At 46.7% G+C, this 18,151-nt stretch overlaps 1 protein-coding gene across 6 annotated transcripts in view; it reads left to right on the top strand.

Annotated features, from left to right (window-relative positions):
• TOX2 (TOX high mobility group box family member 2) overlaps positions 1-18,151 on the top strand; it is a gene marked incomplete at both ends in the record, with an annotated part of 139,308 nt that overhangs the window by 82,372 nt on the left and 38,785 nt on the right. For all 6 annotated transcript variants that reach the window (XM_079720292.1, XM_079720296.1, XM_079720294.1 and 3 more), the window contains one exon: positions 9,919-10,164. In XM_079720292.1, the coding sequence (XP_079576418.1) occupies positions 9,919-10,164 (246 nt within the window). The remainder of the gene's footprint in view (positions 1-9,918; positions 10,165-18,151) is intronic.

Genomic DNA, 18,151 nt, shown 5'->3' on the forward strand with positions numbered 1-18,151 from the left:
GGTTAAACCTCATTGAGAAACAAGGGTTTGAGTGAAGACCTGAGGGGTGAAGGAATGAGCTCTGTGAATATTTAAGAGGAGAATGTTCTAGAGAGAGGGAACAGCCAGTGCAAAGGCTCTGAGACAGAATCATGCCTAGTGTGGCCAGACTGGCATGAACGAGGAGAATATTAAGACGTGATGTCGGGAAGGTGAAAGGGATGTACGTGGGAGTGGGGGGGTAGACCGTGTAGCCATTATAAGGACCCTCTTCTTTTTTTATTGAATGAAAGATTCTTTAAACTCTACAGTGCTTTACAATTTTCAAAAGCTTCACACACATGGTTTATATAATCTCATAATAACCCTTTTCCACTCCTACCCCTATACTCCCCCTCCCCCTTCCCTCTCCCCGCTGGTAACCACTAGTTTCTTCTCTGTATCTGTGCGTCTGCGTCTTTTTTGTTATATACACTAGTTTGTTGTATTTTTAGATTCCATATATAAGTGATACCATACAGTCTGTCCTTTTCTGTCTGACTTATTTCACTTAACATAATGCCCTCCAAGTCCATCCATGTTGCTGCAAATGGCAAAATTTCATTCTTTTTATGGCCGAGTAGTATTCCGTAGTATGTGTCTGTGTATATGTATATACACACACATGTGCTACGTCTTCGTTATCCATTCATCTGTTGATGGACACTTAGGTTGCTTCCCTACCTTGGCAATTGTAAATAATGCTGCTATGGACATTGGGGTGCATGTATCTTTTTGAATGAGTATTTTTGGGGTTTTTTTGGATATATACCCAGGTATGGAATTGCTGAGGACCCTGTTATTAACTGAGTAAGAAGGGGGCCACTGGAGTGTGGTGAGCAAAGGAATGACATGACCTCACATTTTAACAGGATAATTCTGGTCTCTGAATGAGAATAGACCAAAGCAAGGGCGGAGGCAGGGAAACCAGGTGGGAGACTACTGCACTCATCCAGGGTAAAGAGGATGATGGCTTGGACCGTAGAGGTTCCATCTTGTATCTGTTCTGAAGGTGGGGCGAATATGATTTCCTGACAGATTGGTGTAGGGTATGAGAGAAAGAGAGGAGTCAAAGTATAGCTCCAAGGCATTTGGCCTGAGCAGTTGGAAGGATGGACTTGCCATTAGCTGAGGAGGAGAAAACCATGGGTTGACAGGTTCTCTTTTGGACGTGTTAAATTTGAGATGTCTATTAAAATCGAAACAAGGGTGTCAAATACAGTGGGTTCTATGAATCTGTAGTTCAGGAGACAGGTCTGGTCTGGAGATATGAGCTGGGGTGTCAGCAGCATATAGATGGTATTTAAAGTGAGGAGTTTAGATGAAATCCTCAAGGACTGAGTGTATTTAGTGAAGAGGTTTGGGATCTGAGCTCTGTGACATCATTAATAGGTTGAGGGAAAGAATGGGAACCAGCAAAGGACATGGAGAAGAAAAGCCCTGTGATTTAGGAAGATCAACATGTGTGGTGTCCTAGAAGCACTTGAAGAAATTTATTCCCAGGAGAAAGAGGGTGGCCAAGTATGTCAAATGCTTCGAGAAGGTCAATGTGGACAGTTGGGACTGAGATCTGACCATTGGACTTAGTAACATGGAGGTCACTGGCGACCCTGCCAGACAGTTTTGGTGGATGGTGGGATGAAAATGTGATTGGAATGCATTTTTAAAAATTAATTAAATGGGCCTCCCTGGTGGCGCAGTGGTTGAGAGTCCGCCTGCCGATGCAGGGGATACGGGTTCGTGCCCCGGTCTGGGAGGATCCCATATGCCGCGGAGCGGCTGGGCCCGTGAGCCATGGCTGCTGAGCCTGCGCATCCGGAGCCTGTGCTCCGCAACGGGAGAGGCCACAACAGTGAGAGGCCCGCATACCACAAAAAAAAAAAAAAAAAAAAAAAAAAAAAAAATTAATTAATTAACTTATTTATTTTTGGCTGTGTTGGGTCTTCATTGCAGTGTGCGGGCTTTCTCTCGTTGTGGTGTGCGGGCTTCTCCTTGCGGTGGCTTCTCTTGTTGCGGAGCACAGGCTCTAGGCACACAGGCTTCATTACTTGCGGCATGCAGGCTCAGTAGTTGTGGCTTGCGGGCTCTAGAGCTCAGGCTCAGTAGTTGTGGCACATGGGCTTAGTTGCTCCACGGCATGTGGGATCTGCCCAGACCAGGGCTCAAACCCATGTCCCCTGCATTGGCAGGTGGATTCATAACCACTGCAACACCAGGGAAGTGTGTTTGAGAGAGGATGGGTGGATAGGAAAAGACAACTCTTTACAGAAGTTTCTCTGTAAGATCTGCTAATATTTTTAGCTTCTAGAGCTCTTACAACTTGGCATCTCTTTCTGTGTCTCATGAGGACACTGGTGCTGGAGAGCAAACTAGGCAACACTGAGTGGTCCATTTCTCACTTAGAGGAAGTGAGGAATAGGAGTCTTGAATAGGTCTCTGACCCAGTGTGGGAAAATGATGGATTCAGAGTCACAAGACCTGGGCTTGAATCCCAACAATACTTCTTGTTATCCCAAGAATAACTTGGGACACCTTCATTCTCTGAGCTTCATGTTCTTCATCTGCAGAATGGAGAGAACAGTCACTTCCTTGCAGAGCTCATATGGATTAAATGGAGAATGAGTGTGGAAATACCAGGTCCAGAGACTGGCACACAGTATAAATCCATAGCAAGCTGGGGTGGTATTCAGGTGTCATGCATTTAGGATTTAATTGCATTCAGAGGAGGCGTGTACGTGTTTGCATGTTTAGTTATTTTTAAGTGTGCTAATTGCCTCTTTAAGTGAATTGTCATAATTGTGTGATTCCAATATTTTGATGCAACATATGCTTATTTTTGGAAAAGGCTTCTGGTCATTTGGGCTGGTTCCAGTGTGTTAAGGTTTCAGTTTTTTAAATGAAAGGCGTGGACTCGTGCCGTCATTTGGCATTTACTGTCACATGCCATGTGACAGCACCTGTTGTGGATGCAGGGAGTAGAGAGGAAGGTGACAGTCCACAGACATGAACAGTGGGTGACTGAGGGACTTCCAGTCTGTTGGGAGGAGCAGATATGGAAACCCCCAGGTAAAGTCTAAACCCAAAGCCTGGTGCATCCTCCCATTTCATGTGCTCATTCATCACATTCTAATTGAGCACCTACTGTGTGCCAGGCATTGGTGACAAGACAGCCTTAACCCCTGCCCTCGTGGAGTCTGTGGGGAGGGGACACAAGCTAAAGGGAAGGAAAGAGCCTCAAATCATTGCAGGCGATAAGGATGCTCTGGGGAACACATATGAGGCTGTGGAGGGGGAATGAGAGGAGGGGAGTCTTGCTGTGGGAGGGTCTGGGGAAGGCTTCCTGGGACTCTGCTTTCCGGGATGATATGATACCTATGGCTGAGTGCCATCTAAAGGCAGCCAGCCCCTGGCCCATCTCGGTGGTCAGGCTGAAGCCAGACATCACCCTGTGATGCACAGACCTGTGGCGTGAGGAGTTAGGAACATTCATGATGGGCAAAACAGTGAGGATACCGAGTGGGTGAGCTGCTGTTTACTTGTCCTGTGTCCTTGGGGAAGTTCCTTGATGTCTCTGAAACTCCTGGCAAGGACAATAACAACAGCAATAACAACCATCGCTGAGCAGGCTGGCTGTGTGCCAGGCGGTGTCCTGAGCCATTTACACATGTTGATTCATTTACTCTTTACAGGAGCCCTATAGTATATACTGTTAGTACCTTCTTTTCACATACGAGGAAACTGGGGCACAGGGAGGTTAAGTAACCTGCCCAAAGCCACACAGCTAGTATGTGGCAGAGCCAGAATTCAAGGCTCTGAACCATTACACCGTACTGCCTCCTGTACAATAGCAGCAGTAATGGCCACCTCCAGGGCAGTCACGAAGGTTGAGTGAGATGCATGCTTATGGCCCCTGCCATAGGACCTGGCTTGTTCACCCATCCAACTAATTATTTAGCTCTGACTTTGTGCCAGATTCTGGAAAACAGGACATACAAGGGCTGTCCTGGCAGAACTCACATTAAACATTAAACAAATAATTATACAACAAGCTAGCTACAAATCTGATGAGTACTTCCAAGAAGAAATGCAGGGTGTGTGACACTCTAGAGAGTGTCAGGGAAGACATTTAAACCAAACCTATGGCTGAGCGATGAGTAGGAATGGGCCAGACGAAGGAAGAGCGAGTGACGGGCAAAGCATTCTAGCAGAAGGAACAGACTGTGTGAGGGCCTGGAGGCAGGAAATTGTCCCTGTGGCTAGAAGGGTGATGGGAGCCAGGCCAGGTGAAGACTTACAAGCCATGTTTGGTTCTATGGACTTTATCCTAGGACAGAGGGGAGCCATCAAAGCCTTGTAAGCATGGGAGTTATGTGGTGAGTTGATCATCTTTCTAGAGACCCGTTTGGCTGCATGAAGGGAATGGATTGGTGGGGACAAGCGTGGGCTATGGGAGACCAGTAAGGAAGCTGTTGCAGTTCCCCAGGTAAGAGGTGCTGGTGGCCTGGACCAAGACAGTGTGAATGGAGAGAAAGGGATAGGTTTCAAAGATATTTCAGAGGAGTTTCATTGGACTTGAGAGGTGACTGAAGGTAAGCCCCAAGTTCGTGGCTTTATTAACAGGGTGGAGGATGAGGGAGACACAGGTGCAGGTTGGGGGAAGGGGCATCGTGATTGCAGCTTTGCACATGTTCACTGTGAGATGCTTATGAGACATCAAATGGGAGCATTGAGTAGGCATTTAGATGCTCAGATCTGGAGCTTAGATGACTGACCAGGATTGGAGGTGGAAATGTAGCATCAAGATGGAAGTTGAAGGGACTTCCCTGGTGGCGCAGTAGTTACGAATCTGCCTGCCAATGCCGAGGGCACGGGTTCGAGCCCTGGTCCGGGAAGATCCCACATGCTGCGGAGCAACTAAGCCCACGCGCCACAACTACTGAGCCTGCGCTCTAGAGCCCACGAGTCACAACTACTGAAGCCCGTGCTCCTAGAGCCCATGCTCTACACAAGAGGAGCCACCACAATGAGAAGCCTGCGCAACGAAGATCCAACGCAGCCAAAAATAAATAAATAAAATAAATAAATTCATTAAAAAAATTCTATCTAGAGATAATTACAAAAAAAAAAAAAAGATGGAAGTTGAAACTGAGACTGGGTGAAGTCCACCTGGGGAGAAGGTGTAGGATCGCTCAGGACTGAACCCAAGAAACCCCAACACGGCTGGCAGAGAAGGAGTTGACACTGGAGACAGAGAAGCAAGAAGGTGGGTATATAACTGACAGCACGAGGTCCTGGAGGCTAAAGGAGGGATGTTTGCAAGATGAAGGAAAGGGATCAGTTGGACTGTCACTGCTGAGGGGACAGATGAGATGTGGCTGGAAAAAAAAGCCAGTTGGACCTGGTGCCATGGAGCTCACTGGTTGGTGAGGGCATGGAGGGAAGAGAATGCAGGTTGCAGTGGGCTATGGAGTGAATGGGAGACAGGGAGGGGAGCCGATGGGTGAGGACAGCCCTTTCCAGAAGATGGGTGTGAACCAGAGGAGAGATGGTGGCAGCTGCAGAGGGATGGGGGAGTGTGTAAGACCAGAGAGTTGAGCACGTCTCAGTCCAGCAGGGAGGGGAGGCCGAAGAGCCGGAAACAAGAATGGTTGATGGAATGACCAAGGTCCTTGAAACAGAGGGAGAAAGGAGAGGGTAGGACCATTCATACACAGGTAGGGAGATCGGCCTTCGGAAGAAGGCGGGATGGCTCTTCTGGCATCAAAACAGGAGGCACGTTGGTGCCAAATGGGCAGGTGTGTGGTTCTGGTGTCAGGACATTTTGGAAGCTATTTTCTGTTTTCCCTGTGAATGAAGTAGAAGGTGACTCGTCATCTGCAAAGGGCAAAGGGACAGAAAGGGAGTTAGAGGACTACTCAGGGGAGAATCATCGTGGAGATTAACAAGGTGGAGGGGAGCGGTTCCCAGCAGCACGAAGATCCCACGCAGAGCTGGTAAGCGTGATTTCTGGTGAAATTTGGCCAGAGCCTTGCTCAGCTTTGTTGGTGAGGGTGCAGACGGGGTGGATGGTTGCATTCACATCAGGGGTGGGCGGTTTACTAGTGAGGTGCCAGGCATAGAAGGGTACAGAGTGCTTTCTCTCCAGCCATTTCTGATTTCTTGGGGGTATTTCTCCCCTTTCCCCTCTCTGCTCCCTAGAGCAATCAATCTCCCTTCACCCAATTATGTACCATTCATATCCTTAACCACAAAATTATACCATTTGACCTTTGGGTATCTTGTCTTGGAAGAGATGCACATAAAGGTGAAGTTACATTAACAGCCGCATATATGCACCAAAATGCATCAAAATACAATCTGAAGCATTTTCATCACCCTTGGGTACCACGTTAAGATGTTTGCAGGGACCTCTCTCTTTCTGTCTCTTTTTCAGTAGAGACATACTAGTGTTTAGGCAGGGAGTGTCCAGAATGTCTTTATTTGAGGAATGGGCACTGGGAGCAGAGTGGACATAGACTCAGAGGGGGAGACTGACGCTTGGAGGGTCCTTAAAGAGGTTGCTACTGTCACAGCAACACCAGAAGATATGGATCAGACCCAGTCACCTCCTAGTTGTAACCTGGGTGAAGCCTCTAGATCTTGATTTTTTGATCTGTAAATGGGGATAAATACAGGATGCGTTTAACAGTTAAGAGATGTATATGTCAATTACATCTTAATAAAGCTGGAAAAGAAATAATTCAGGGCAGGCCTACCTGGGGAATTAGGGAGACATCCATATCAAGGTAGACAGACCTGGGGAATAAAGTTGACAACCCACATCAAGGTAGACCTCCCTGGGGAATTTGAGGGATGTCCCAGGTCAGTTTAGACACACTTGGGGGATTAGGGAGATCATAGGTGACACACACTCGTAATTAAGGAGACATAGGAGGTCACTGTAGACACAGCTGGGATATTAGAGACACATACCATTTGTTACACACCCAGGAAATTATGGAGGAAAAATAATTAGAGATGATGTGCACATAAAACACCCACCATATATTGGGTGATCAGTAACTAGCAATGGGGGCTATATTCTGGGTAGGAGACAGTAAGGGAGAGCATTGGATTGGGGTCCTGTGTAGGAAAACGTGCTTTTGATCTTCACCTTTTAGTGGGAGGAGTTACTTTCCCAAGCTCATCAATCACAAGGCTGGACCAAAGCCTGTTTCTTGGTGCCCAAGCCCTCAGGTTGGCCTTGATTGGCACTGCCTCTCAGGATTGTTAGGACCCAGAGTCTCAGGATCCAAGTCACAGACTCGAAAACATTGCCTTCCTTTGCAGACAGTTGTAAATTAGGGGAGGAGGGAGTGAGACCTTTTTCTAACTGTGTGACTTTCGCAGGTAAATTCCCCTCTCTGTGCCTTAGTTTCTGTATCCATAAAATGGCTGTATAATAACAGAACCTCCTTCACAATGGTGCTGTAAGAATTAAATACATTAAACTTTTGTAAAGTGCTCACACCTGGCACATACTGTATGCTCAATAAATGTTAGATATTTATATTCCCTGACTGAAAAAAATGCTCAAGGAAATTGTTTTCGGTAGAGCTGAGACCTACCAGGACATGGTTTCCACCTATGTGTCAAGCTTGATCAGGAGAAACTGGATCTTCCTTGGGCCCTCTCCTGGTCCTTCTGTTACTCCCAGGCACCAGCTGGGGGACTCCCATCAAATTGGATTGAAATCCCATGGATATTGATAGAATAGCCAATCCGTATACTTAGCCATGGAGCTTGAAAGGTGGATGAGCCCATCCCCTGTCCCCCTTTGTGCGAGCGTGGAAACTGAGCCAAGAGAGAGCAATGACAGGCTAAGATCATGCAGTATGAGATATATAACTTTGGTTGTATGCATATAGAGCAACTAGGCAGGGGTCGGTCCCCAAACCTGTGAGCTTGGTCCAGCTCTTGGAAGCAACTTCATGTGGTAGGAAGGAGCCAGATCTTGGGGTCAGAAGACTGGATCCTATTCCTGATGGCTTCGGATGCCCTTTGCCACCAACAGGGTCACTGCTTTCTGGACTGCTGTTTGCCTATCTGTGAAATATTCTCACAAGACCCCTGCAGAGGGAGCCAGTAAGCAAGAGGTGGCTTGGACTCTGGGTCCAAGGCGGGGGCATGAGTGTGGCTAGGCACCACCCTCTCGGAGCATGTTTCAGTGGATATAAAGGGCAGTCTAGGGCTCTTCCCCAGGGATTGTGGTGAGGTTCACAGGTGCCCGAGGAGAAAGGCATTAACAACAAGCAGGTGTTTTAGAGACCATGTGGGCCTTCCTCCCACCATAATGCCATTCGAATCCTACCCATGCCCACCCCCTCAATGACCTCATCCAACAAATATTTACCGAGTGCCTACCCACCAAGAACCAGATATTGTAATGGGCTTCAACTGCCCTAGCTATTTTAATACACATACTTAATTTACCAAAGAACATAAGGATGTTAGAAGATTTATTTCTTGTATGCTGTTGTGGTTTCATGTTTTTTTCCTTCTCTACACGTTATATTTTATGACTGTTGTAAGATTTACCATCATATTCACCAGTACCTTTGGTGTCCTTCATCAGTTCTGGAATATTCCCAACCATTATCTCTTCAGTTATTCTTCTGCCGCATTCTCACTGTTCTCCCTCCAGAAGGCTGGTTGAACAGATGTCCATTAGACACCCTCACTTTGTCCTCTATATCTTGAAACTTCTCTTTCATATTTTCTTGGATCCATCTTGCAGTTCACATATAACTCTTCTCCTAGGTCTAATCGCTCTCAGAGCATAGAAAAGGAGGAATGATTCCCCAGGCTAACATAACCTTGGTACTAAAATCCAACAAAGGCAGTATGAAAAAGGAAAATCATAGGCCCATCTTACTCGTGAACTAGATGCAAAAATCCTAAACAAAATGTCAGCAATCAAAATCTAATAATGCATAAAATGACCAAGTAGGGTCTATTCCAGAAATGCAAGGTTGTTTTCACATTAGAAGAACCAAGTGTAGCAATTTACCATATTAACTGAATTAAAAGAAAAAGTCACTTGAGACTTTCAGTAGATGCAGGGAAAAGGAATTCAATAAAATTAAAATTTGATGCATAATTGAAAGAAAAAGAAATGCCCTTAACCTGTTATAAAATACCTGTAAGAACCTATGGCAAATCATGCTTAGTGTTAAAAATATTGAGCTACTTAAGATAAGGAAAAAAGCAAGGGTGTCCACTCTTACCATTTCTATTCAGCATTGTAATGGAGCTTCCTAGTCAGTGCAGTGAGGTGGGAAAAATGAACAAATAATGTTTGGAAAGGAAGGTGTCCAGTGTGGCTCGTAGCTTGTGCTCCTGGGGGAATGTTTTTACCGTTTACCAAGATGAGAAAGACCAAGAGAGGACCCAGTTGGGAACATATAAGAGAAGGCCGTCCAGCTGCCCTGGAAGACCATGGGCCAGGGAGTCAGGATACTTCTGCTCCACTCCCAGCTCTTCTACTAGCCTTGCATGGGCCGCTTTCCTCTTGGACCTGAGTTCTTCCATCTGTAAAATGGGTGGGTGTGGACAGATGGATTCATGGTGGGCTGCAGGGGCCAGATCTGGTGGGAAAACAGAGAAGAACAGGTGAACAGGAGCTGGCCCCATTCTCCAGGAGGGCAGGTTTCTGTATACAGACTGTATAGTAGAGGGAAGCACCCATTTGGGGATGGGTCAGGAGTCTGACTGGGCCATCTTGACTGTGTGCCTTGCAGAGGGATCATCCCCTCTCTCCTTTGCCAAGGGGTTATCATTGTTGCTATTTTTGGTGCTGTCAAGCCTGTTCTGCAGCTGTAAGACATTGACCCTCAACAACATGCCCTTTTGATGTTTTAGACCTACAACAGCCAGAACGAGAGCAACGAAGACTATGAGATCCCCCCAATAACGCCTCCCAGCCTCCCCGAGCCATCCCTCCTTCACCTGGGGGACCACGAAGCCGGCTACCACTCACTGTGCCACGGCCTCACGCCCAACGGGCTGCTCCCTGCTTACTCCTACCAGGCCATGGACCTCCCAGCCATCATGGTGTCCAACATGCTGGCCCAGGACAGCCACCTGCTATCGGGCCAGCTGCCCACGGTGAGTCCCTTTTACCTGCCATGGTTCCTGCTGGTCACAGCAGGAAAGGGAGTTGAGGGGGAGCAGAATGCCAGTGCCTTGATGAGGACCCTCTGCTCATGGGCAGGGTCTGGGCTCAGTTGGTTACTTGCATGGGGGGTCTGCAGAATATTGGGGGTGGGCATGGAGGGAAATTTATGTCCTCACACTACTTATTTCTGAAGCTGAGTTTATAGTACCTCGGTATTATTTGTTTTATTATTATTTTTAATAGTATAGTCTCATCTTTATTTTTATTTTTTAAAGACTTTATTGAGGGGGACTTCCCTGGCGGTCCAATTGTTAGGACTCTGTGCTTCCGCTGCAGGGGCCCTGGGTTCGATTCATGGTCAGGGAACTCAGAATCCCACAAGCCGCTTGGTGTGGCCAAAAAAAAAAAAAAAAAAAAGTCTTTATTATTGAAATATAGTTCACCTACTATACAATTCACCTATTTGAAGTATATGGTTCGGTAGCTTTTAGAATATTCACAGAGTTGTGTGACCATCAGCACAATCTATTTTAGTACCTTTTCATCACCCCCAAAAGAAACCTTATACCCTTTAACCATCATCCCCAAATGCCCCCATCATCTAGCCCTAGGCAACCACTGATCTACTATATAGTTGCCTATTATGCACATTTCATATAAATAGAATCAGATTGTTTTTAAAATATCGTATTGCTTAAGCTAGCAGGGAAGAGGGTGATTACTGACTTAGAGTTTTGAGGATGTGTGGAAATTTGGCAGGCAGACCAGGGAAGGAAAGGACCTTCCAGGCTGAGGGAACAGCATGTACAAAAGCAAGAGGCAGGAGGCTCATGTTGTGCTTAGGAGTGGCATGGAGGTCATTCTTTTTATTGGTCTGGAGAGAAAGGACATGGAGCTATATAGGGAGAGAGGAGTGAAAACTAGCAGGGCCTGATCATAAAGATCCTGAATACCATACTGAGGAAATGTATGATTTTTCAGCATGGATGGTTGCTTTGAACAATCAAGACCTACAGAAAATCAGTAGAGAATTTTTTGTACAATGGGAAAATCTCCTTAAGGGAATTCTAGTACTTCTCCTGAATGACTGTGATGTGTGTTTAGTTTTGCTTTTTCCTTCACAGCTAGTCACAACCCTTAAGTCCATTCCTAAGTGACAGTAATCAAACTCAAATAAGCTGATGCAAAAAAAAAGACTGAAATATCCGGGGGTGGACAAAGGGTTTCAGGCATAGCTGGATCCAGGAACTCCAGCAGTATCATTAGTGTCATCTGCGCAGCAGGTGTGAAGGCTTCCAGCAGCCAACATCTTCCCTGATGTCTCTGGCAGGTCACAGTTTGGGTCTTCCAGGGAGGACCATGACAGCATGGCTGGACCCGCCACTGTGTCCAGGAGGAAGCAGTCCTTGATTTTGTCACAAACACACCTATGGAGGGGAGGAGGGGCCACTAAATTGATTTCCTATCAGAATCACATGATGTTGGATGGATCATGTTCATCTCTGCAGAGGCTGCTCAGAGGTCATGGCCAAATTTGTGGCCCAATTCTAGCAGATGCCTGGGACCTTCAGGTGTACAGTTTATCGTCTAACAATCTTAACTGTATTTTATTTATTTATTGTTTACTCTTGTTACCACCAAATCTCCTTGCTTAAAAAAAAAAAACCTGGTATACTGTACGTATACTTTTGAGAGCCGCGTCACTTTTGTTTTTTCGAAGCTAGTGAGATGTAGAAGGAGAGAAAGAGAGAGGGAGGGAAGGAGGAAGCCAACTCAAGCCCCACATTTTATACTGTTCAGGGTCTGACTAAAGTGCTCAATGGAAATTGATGCTCCATTTGTTGAGGAACGAGCCCATCAATAATGCAGGTTCTCCGCTTCCCCTTCTCTCTCTCTGAGACCTGCGGATTCCACAGCCATGTGGTTTTAATTCCACTTTGTTACAACGCTTTTACCTTAGCTGCTTGCCCAGCTAATTTCCTAACAAAACCCTCACAATTCCAGACTGTCCTGGTTCAGGATTTATGGTAACAGAGGCAAGGGCGGGGCCCTGCAGACGTCTCTGGTGTGTACCCTGGGGAGGGCCATGGATAAGGGGTGCGTCTGGCTGCAGTTCTGGGCCACAGTGTCACTGGTCTGGGATGCTGGTGGTCAGTGGAGACAGTGTGGGCTAGTGGTAAATGCGTGGGCTCCGGCATCCCAGGACCCGTGTTAATCCTGGTCCCACATCCTGAGCTTCAGTCCTCTTTTCTTGCAGTGACGTGTATCTGAGATAATGTATGTAAAGTCTTAACAAATGTCTGGCAGAGAGTAAACAATCAGGGAATATTTGCTATTGTTATTATTAGTCATAAAAATGAATTCCCACTGTAACCAAATGGCAGTGTTTTCCCATAAGTCTCATTTACCTAAAGGAACAGACTGCAGATACTCACAGGCACCTTGGTAGGGCCACCTGGTTATAATAGCTCTGATAATTACAAAGGATATTATCTGTTTATCAGAGATGACCCCCCATCCTTCCTCCTAGAAAATGCTTTTGTTGGGCTCAGTCCAAATAGGTACTTTGTAGCCATTTTCCAGATTTCTTTAAAAACGAGTGCATGTTTAAGATGCTTCACAAATTCAGATAGCTTTAATTCTTCCATTAGTGAGAGTTTTCAAGGGTTCACTGGGTTTTATATTCCCTCGTTATGAAATGAAAGATAAGCCAAACTATTTTACCCAGGGGAAGGCTGCCGGACCAAGTAGGAAACCAAATAAGAACGTGTCCATCCATTGGGACTGTATGGCAAAGAGGGACAAAGCACCCTTGAAGACAATTGTTTTAAATTTGTCTGAGCTGAAGCTTGAAGGTGTGTGTCTGTGTGTATGGATGTGCATGCTATGTGGGTGATACTGGAATTTGTGTCAGCACCCTGCAGATGTTAAGCATTGTGCAGGAGGCTTTACAAACATTTTCCCACGTAATGCTCCCAAGTTCCGAGTGAGGCAGGAGCGACTGCAGTGAGGAAATGGAGGCTCAGAGCAGGTAGGTGACCGTATTAGTTTCCTGTGGCTGCTCTAACAATTGTCACAAACTCGGTGGCTTAAAAACAACGGAAATTTATTCTCTCACAGCTCTGGAAGATGGAGGTCCAAAATCTGTATCATTGGACCAAGATCAAGGTGTCAGGAGGAGTGACCTTCCTCCAGGGACTCTGGGAAAGAATCCATCCCATACTTCTCCTAGCCTCTTGTGATAGCCAGCTGTCCTTGGCTTGTGGCTGCATCACTCCAATCTCTGCCTGTCATCACATCGCCTTCTCTTCTGTCAGTGAAATCTCCCTCTGCCTTTCTTATAAGGATAGTTAAGTACTTAGGGCATTTAGGAATAATCTAGGATCATCTCCCCATCCCAAGAGCCTTAACTTGATCACATCTGCAAAGACTCTTTTTTCCAAATACAGTACTATTTACAGGTTCCAGGGATTAGAATCTGATGTCTTGAAGAGGCCATTTTTGGACTTAACCACAGTGATCAGCCTTGATTGAGAGCCAGCTAGGTACCAGGCATTGTTCTGAACTCTAGATCTACAAAATGCCCTTGAGGAACTCCTGGTGCAGGTGGAGAGACAGATGGAGAGCTCATTTTCGAAAATGCAGTAAATGCTCTGATAGAATCAGTGCATGTTGCTCTGTCCACCTAGAAGAGGCAGCTGGCTCAGATGTGGGGTTATTGCTTCCGAAAGGAAGTGATGACCTGACACTAGTAGTTTATGTATTTTATGAATGAATGAGTATAACATAGTTATTAAGTCACAAAACCAGAATTTACTCGCAGCTGTCTACCATGCACCTCTCAGTTTTAGCAGGTGCCCAGGGGATGGAGCAGCTTGGCTGCAGGGTCATGAGTGACACAGAGGATGCGCCAATGACCAGGATGCCTCAGGTGCTCTCTGCACAGCTGAGATGTCAAGGATGTGGTCCTTGGAGCAGTGGATGAGGCCAAAGTGTTTGACAGCCATCTCATTAACGCCAAGCCCTCTTGGCTCTGATGCCAGAGGCCACCAATTCCTTTTGGTCCCCTGCCCGGCCCGCGTGGTCTCCCAGCGTGCATGGGAGTCGGCTCTTCTGCTTTAAAGGTATGGCTGCCGGCGGGAGTCCTATACAAGGAGCAGCGGGCTCCTTTTACAAAATTAAATATGCTTAAGGCTTCTCCCTCGACTTCAGCATCTTAACTGATTAAACATTCATTTCCAAGAGAAAAATAGTCAATTTAGTATGAAAGATATATTTTGCCAGTTTAATTTAAAGCACCGCACCTCTGCCTGACCCCTGTTTTCATAACTCAATAATTTTATCCTGTGTTGATTGTCTCATTTTGAGAGAGATATTGTATGTATAAATCAGTTTCTAAAATACCCAAAGAAGCTAGAAGAGTGGAATTTATTACGCAGCCTCTGTTAAGTCTGAAATAATTTACTTTGGAGTCGTCCTTGGGAAATGCTCGAGCTTACGGTCGTGGCTTACCCAGAAGAGGAATTATCCTGGGAAGGGACAAAGCTTGATGCCCCCAGATAAGTTCCTGGGGAACCTGCACCTTTTTCAAGACTAGAGAAACTCCTGGGAGAGCCTTGGGCAAGTAGAGACGGGGCTCGATGGGAAGTGAGTTCTGGCAGAATCAGCCATGGGTTCCGGTGATTTGAGAAATGTAGGGTCTCCCTAAGATGAGCCCTGTGGGTCACTAAAATTCTGTGGTCCAGTCTTGGGCGTCAGTTAGCACAGGGGTGGCACACAGCCGTCGTTCGAACATTCTCCTCCAGCATCGACTCTTGTTTACTGCTTTCTCTGGGAATTTGGATAAGCCACTTCTCTCCCAGCTTCAGTTTTCCCATCTATAGAATGCGGATTGGGATTCTGTCTCTGGTGAACTCACAAATAGGAAAATGGGGATAATTGCTTTGCCAGCTATGACACTCTGGATAAGCATATGGGTTTGGGGTTGGAGAGACCCTGCTACCACCACAACACATGCCACTGGCCCGGGGGGCTCAAAACTTATCAACTTGGATTAAAATCCTGAGTGCTAGACTGGTAGTTTTAGACCCATTGTGTTCTAGGTCTCTGTCCCAAATTGTCTCGCCAAGGCTGGACCTTCTCCCTGCACAGAGAGGGCTGGGGGCCATACCAAGTGAAGGGTCTTTCCTGGCTAGGATCCTAGGATGGGCTTTTGGGGAGAGGGCTGGGCAGTTTCTTAGTTGCACTTCACCCCCTTGCCTTGGAGGTGGTTCCCATGAGAGAGCCTGCAGCCCTGGCTTAGGGTCTGGAGCCTGGGGGCGGGGCTCAGAGCTTACGGGCAGGGCCTGTGTATTGACCGGGGAAGGTCCTTAATATCCCCCCCCACCTCCTTCCCCCTTCTCTTTCTGTTCTCACTCTTCCCCTCCAATCTCCTCTCTCTCTCCTCCTCCCTTCCCTGACTTATTCCTTCTCCACCCAGGAGAGTTGGTCTCCCTCTATTTGATTCTCACAAATTGAGATGCAGGGGATCCCCTCTGGAGTCTAAGAAAAAGGGACCAAAGACCCCCAACCTCTGGTCATCTGGTCTTCTGAGCCACAGGACCAGTAGAGACACCTCCCCCTGCCCCGCCCCCGCCGCCGCCTAGTCCAACCTATTCATTCATTTTATTGCCCTTAATGCATGATTTGTTTTTCGTTGTTGTTGTCGTTGTTTTACAATTGTATCAGTTAGTTTTTGCTGTGTAACAAACTACCCCAACATTCAGTGGCTTAAAGCAAACAATGAGCTTTTACTATTTCTTGTGCTTCTGTGGGTCAGCAAAGTAGTTCTTTTGATCTGGACTGGCTTGGCTGACTTCTGAGGTCAGCTTGCAGCTTGGCTGGAGCTGCATGGCCTAGGATGGCCCTGTTCACATCTCAGCAGGTGGCTGGGGTCAATGGGGATGACGTGGTCACAGGTCTTTCCTCACATGGTGGCCTGGGCTTGTTCATATGGTGATGGCCACAGGGCTCCCAAGAGCATCAAGAAAGAGGCTCCGATGTGCAACCACTTCAAACCTCAGCTTGCATCATATTTGCTGATGTCCAGAAATAGAGCCCACCTCTTGAAGGGAGAACTGGCAGAGTCACATTGCAGAAGGGCATGAATGCAGGGGAGGGCAGGAATTTGTGATCATATTTGTGTGTGTGTGTGTGTGTTTTCTTGATGTATAGTATTACCCAGTATTTAGGAGCGTGGGCTCTGGGATTAGGCCAACCTAAGTTCAAAACACATTTCCAGGGGCTTCCCTGGTGGCGCAGTGGTTGAGAGTCCACCTGCCGATGCAGGGGACACGGGTTCGTGCCCCAGTGTGGGAAGATCCCACATGCCGCAGAGCGGCTGGGCCCGTGAGCCATGGCTGCTGAGCCTGCGCGTCCGGAGCCTGTGCTCCGCAACGGGAGAGGCCACAACGGTGAGAGGCCCGCGTACCGCAAAAACAAACAAACAAACAAACAAAAAAACGCAGTTCCACCATTTGTTACCTTCCACCCTGTGACCCAGAACAAGGGGTTAATCGCCCCGGCACCTCAGGTTTTTTCATATGTAAAATGGAGATAGTGTTACTTGCCTTATTGGAGCTTATGGGGATTCAATGATCAGATGTAGGCAAGTACCCAGTTGCCTGGCACACAGTGGGCATTCAATAAATGTAAGCTACTCTATTTACTAATTTATTCATTTTACTGATGAGGTTTGGGTATCTATGTTTGTCCAACGTGACCTGCCTGGGGTCGGCTTTGCTGGAGCCGTTGCTGGGCTGAGTCGCCAACGTGGGGCTCGTCCAAGAGGTGGGTGTCGGGGAGGGCAGGTCAGAGGCTGGGGGTGGACAGGGGACGGGCATATTCATTAAACTAGGGCCTTGGTCAAGGCTCAGAGCTTGAGAGCAACAGCGAAGTGACAGTTCCACTGCTTGCCAAGAAAGTGAGGGCCCCGAACCCAACTCCTCTTGGCTGCGTGACCAGGGGAAGGATCCATCTTAGTAAAAGTAAGGTGTCTGCAAGGGCTTCTACAGCCTGAACTTTTCCTGGTTGCCATGTTTTCGGCTAATTTCCCTCTGGGGGTGGGAGTGGGGCACTTATCTCCCAAATGGGCCTCTGAGGATCCTACACGGGGGCGGGGGGACCCGGTGTCCAGAGGTTTCTTTATATTCTGCAGAGTCCATAAGAAACTCCTTCCCCCTGTTTTTTAGAGGCAATAAGCAAAAGAAATGTCTTTTTACATTTCATAAAACTCGGAAAAATGGCTTTAAACAGCTTTTGCTCCCCTCCTATAATTATTTATTTTCAAACACTCCTGCAGGGGACTGCTCCGTTTCCTTATCCTGTACTCCTTTTTCTCATAAATGAACCATCACTTCAATAAATCATTATGAAAACAGAGACTAACACCAGCTCTGAAAGGTTGAAAGATTTATGTAACACATTTATGTTTCCCATTTTCTCATTCTGGTACTCGGCTGCAAAAGCTAAGCTAATAAAAGCTGCTATTAATATTTCTTGTTGCCTAGCAACCCCAGAGCGGGAGTAATAGCTTCAGCTAGAAAAATAGATGACCGATAAGGAAAAATTCAATTCTTTTATTATCTCAGGGGGAAATGGCCTTTTACTGGAACCATTATGATGTACGAGTATGAAGTTGAACACAAAAGATGTTTTTGTGTGTTTGTTTTTCTATTTTTAATGAACATTATTTTACCTCCACTGACTCTTTCAGGGCACTTTTGTTTCCTTTTGCACCCCACCACCACCCCCATCCCTCATGCTTAATTTAGTAGCTATAGTAGTTAAGAACCTGTCAGCGTATTTTAGTTTAAAAATGGTTTTTGCAAAGGTTTATAACGCAGCCATAAAAATTCAGTCCCTGTTAAAACTCAGGCCAGTGATAAGCCAACGCACAGGCTAGTTCTCTACGAACAGGCTCACGTTCGTTGAGAGATA

This window comes from Hyperoodon ampullatus, assembly GCF_949752795.1.
Source record: "Hyperoodon ampullatus genome assembly, chromosome: 14".
Lineage (NCBI taxonomy): Eukaryota > Metazoa > Chordata > Mammalia > Artiodactyla > Ziphiidae > Hyperoodon > Hyperoodon ampullatus.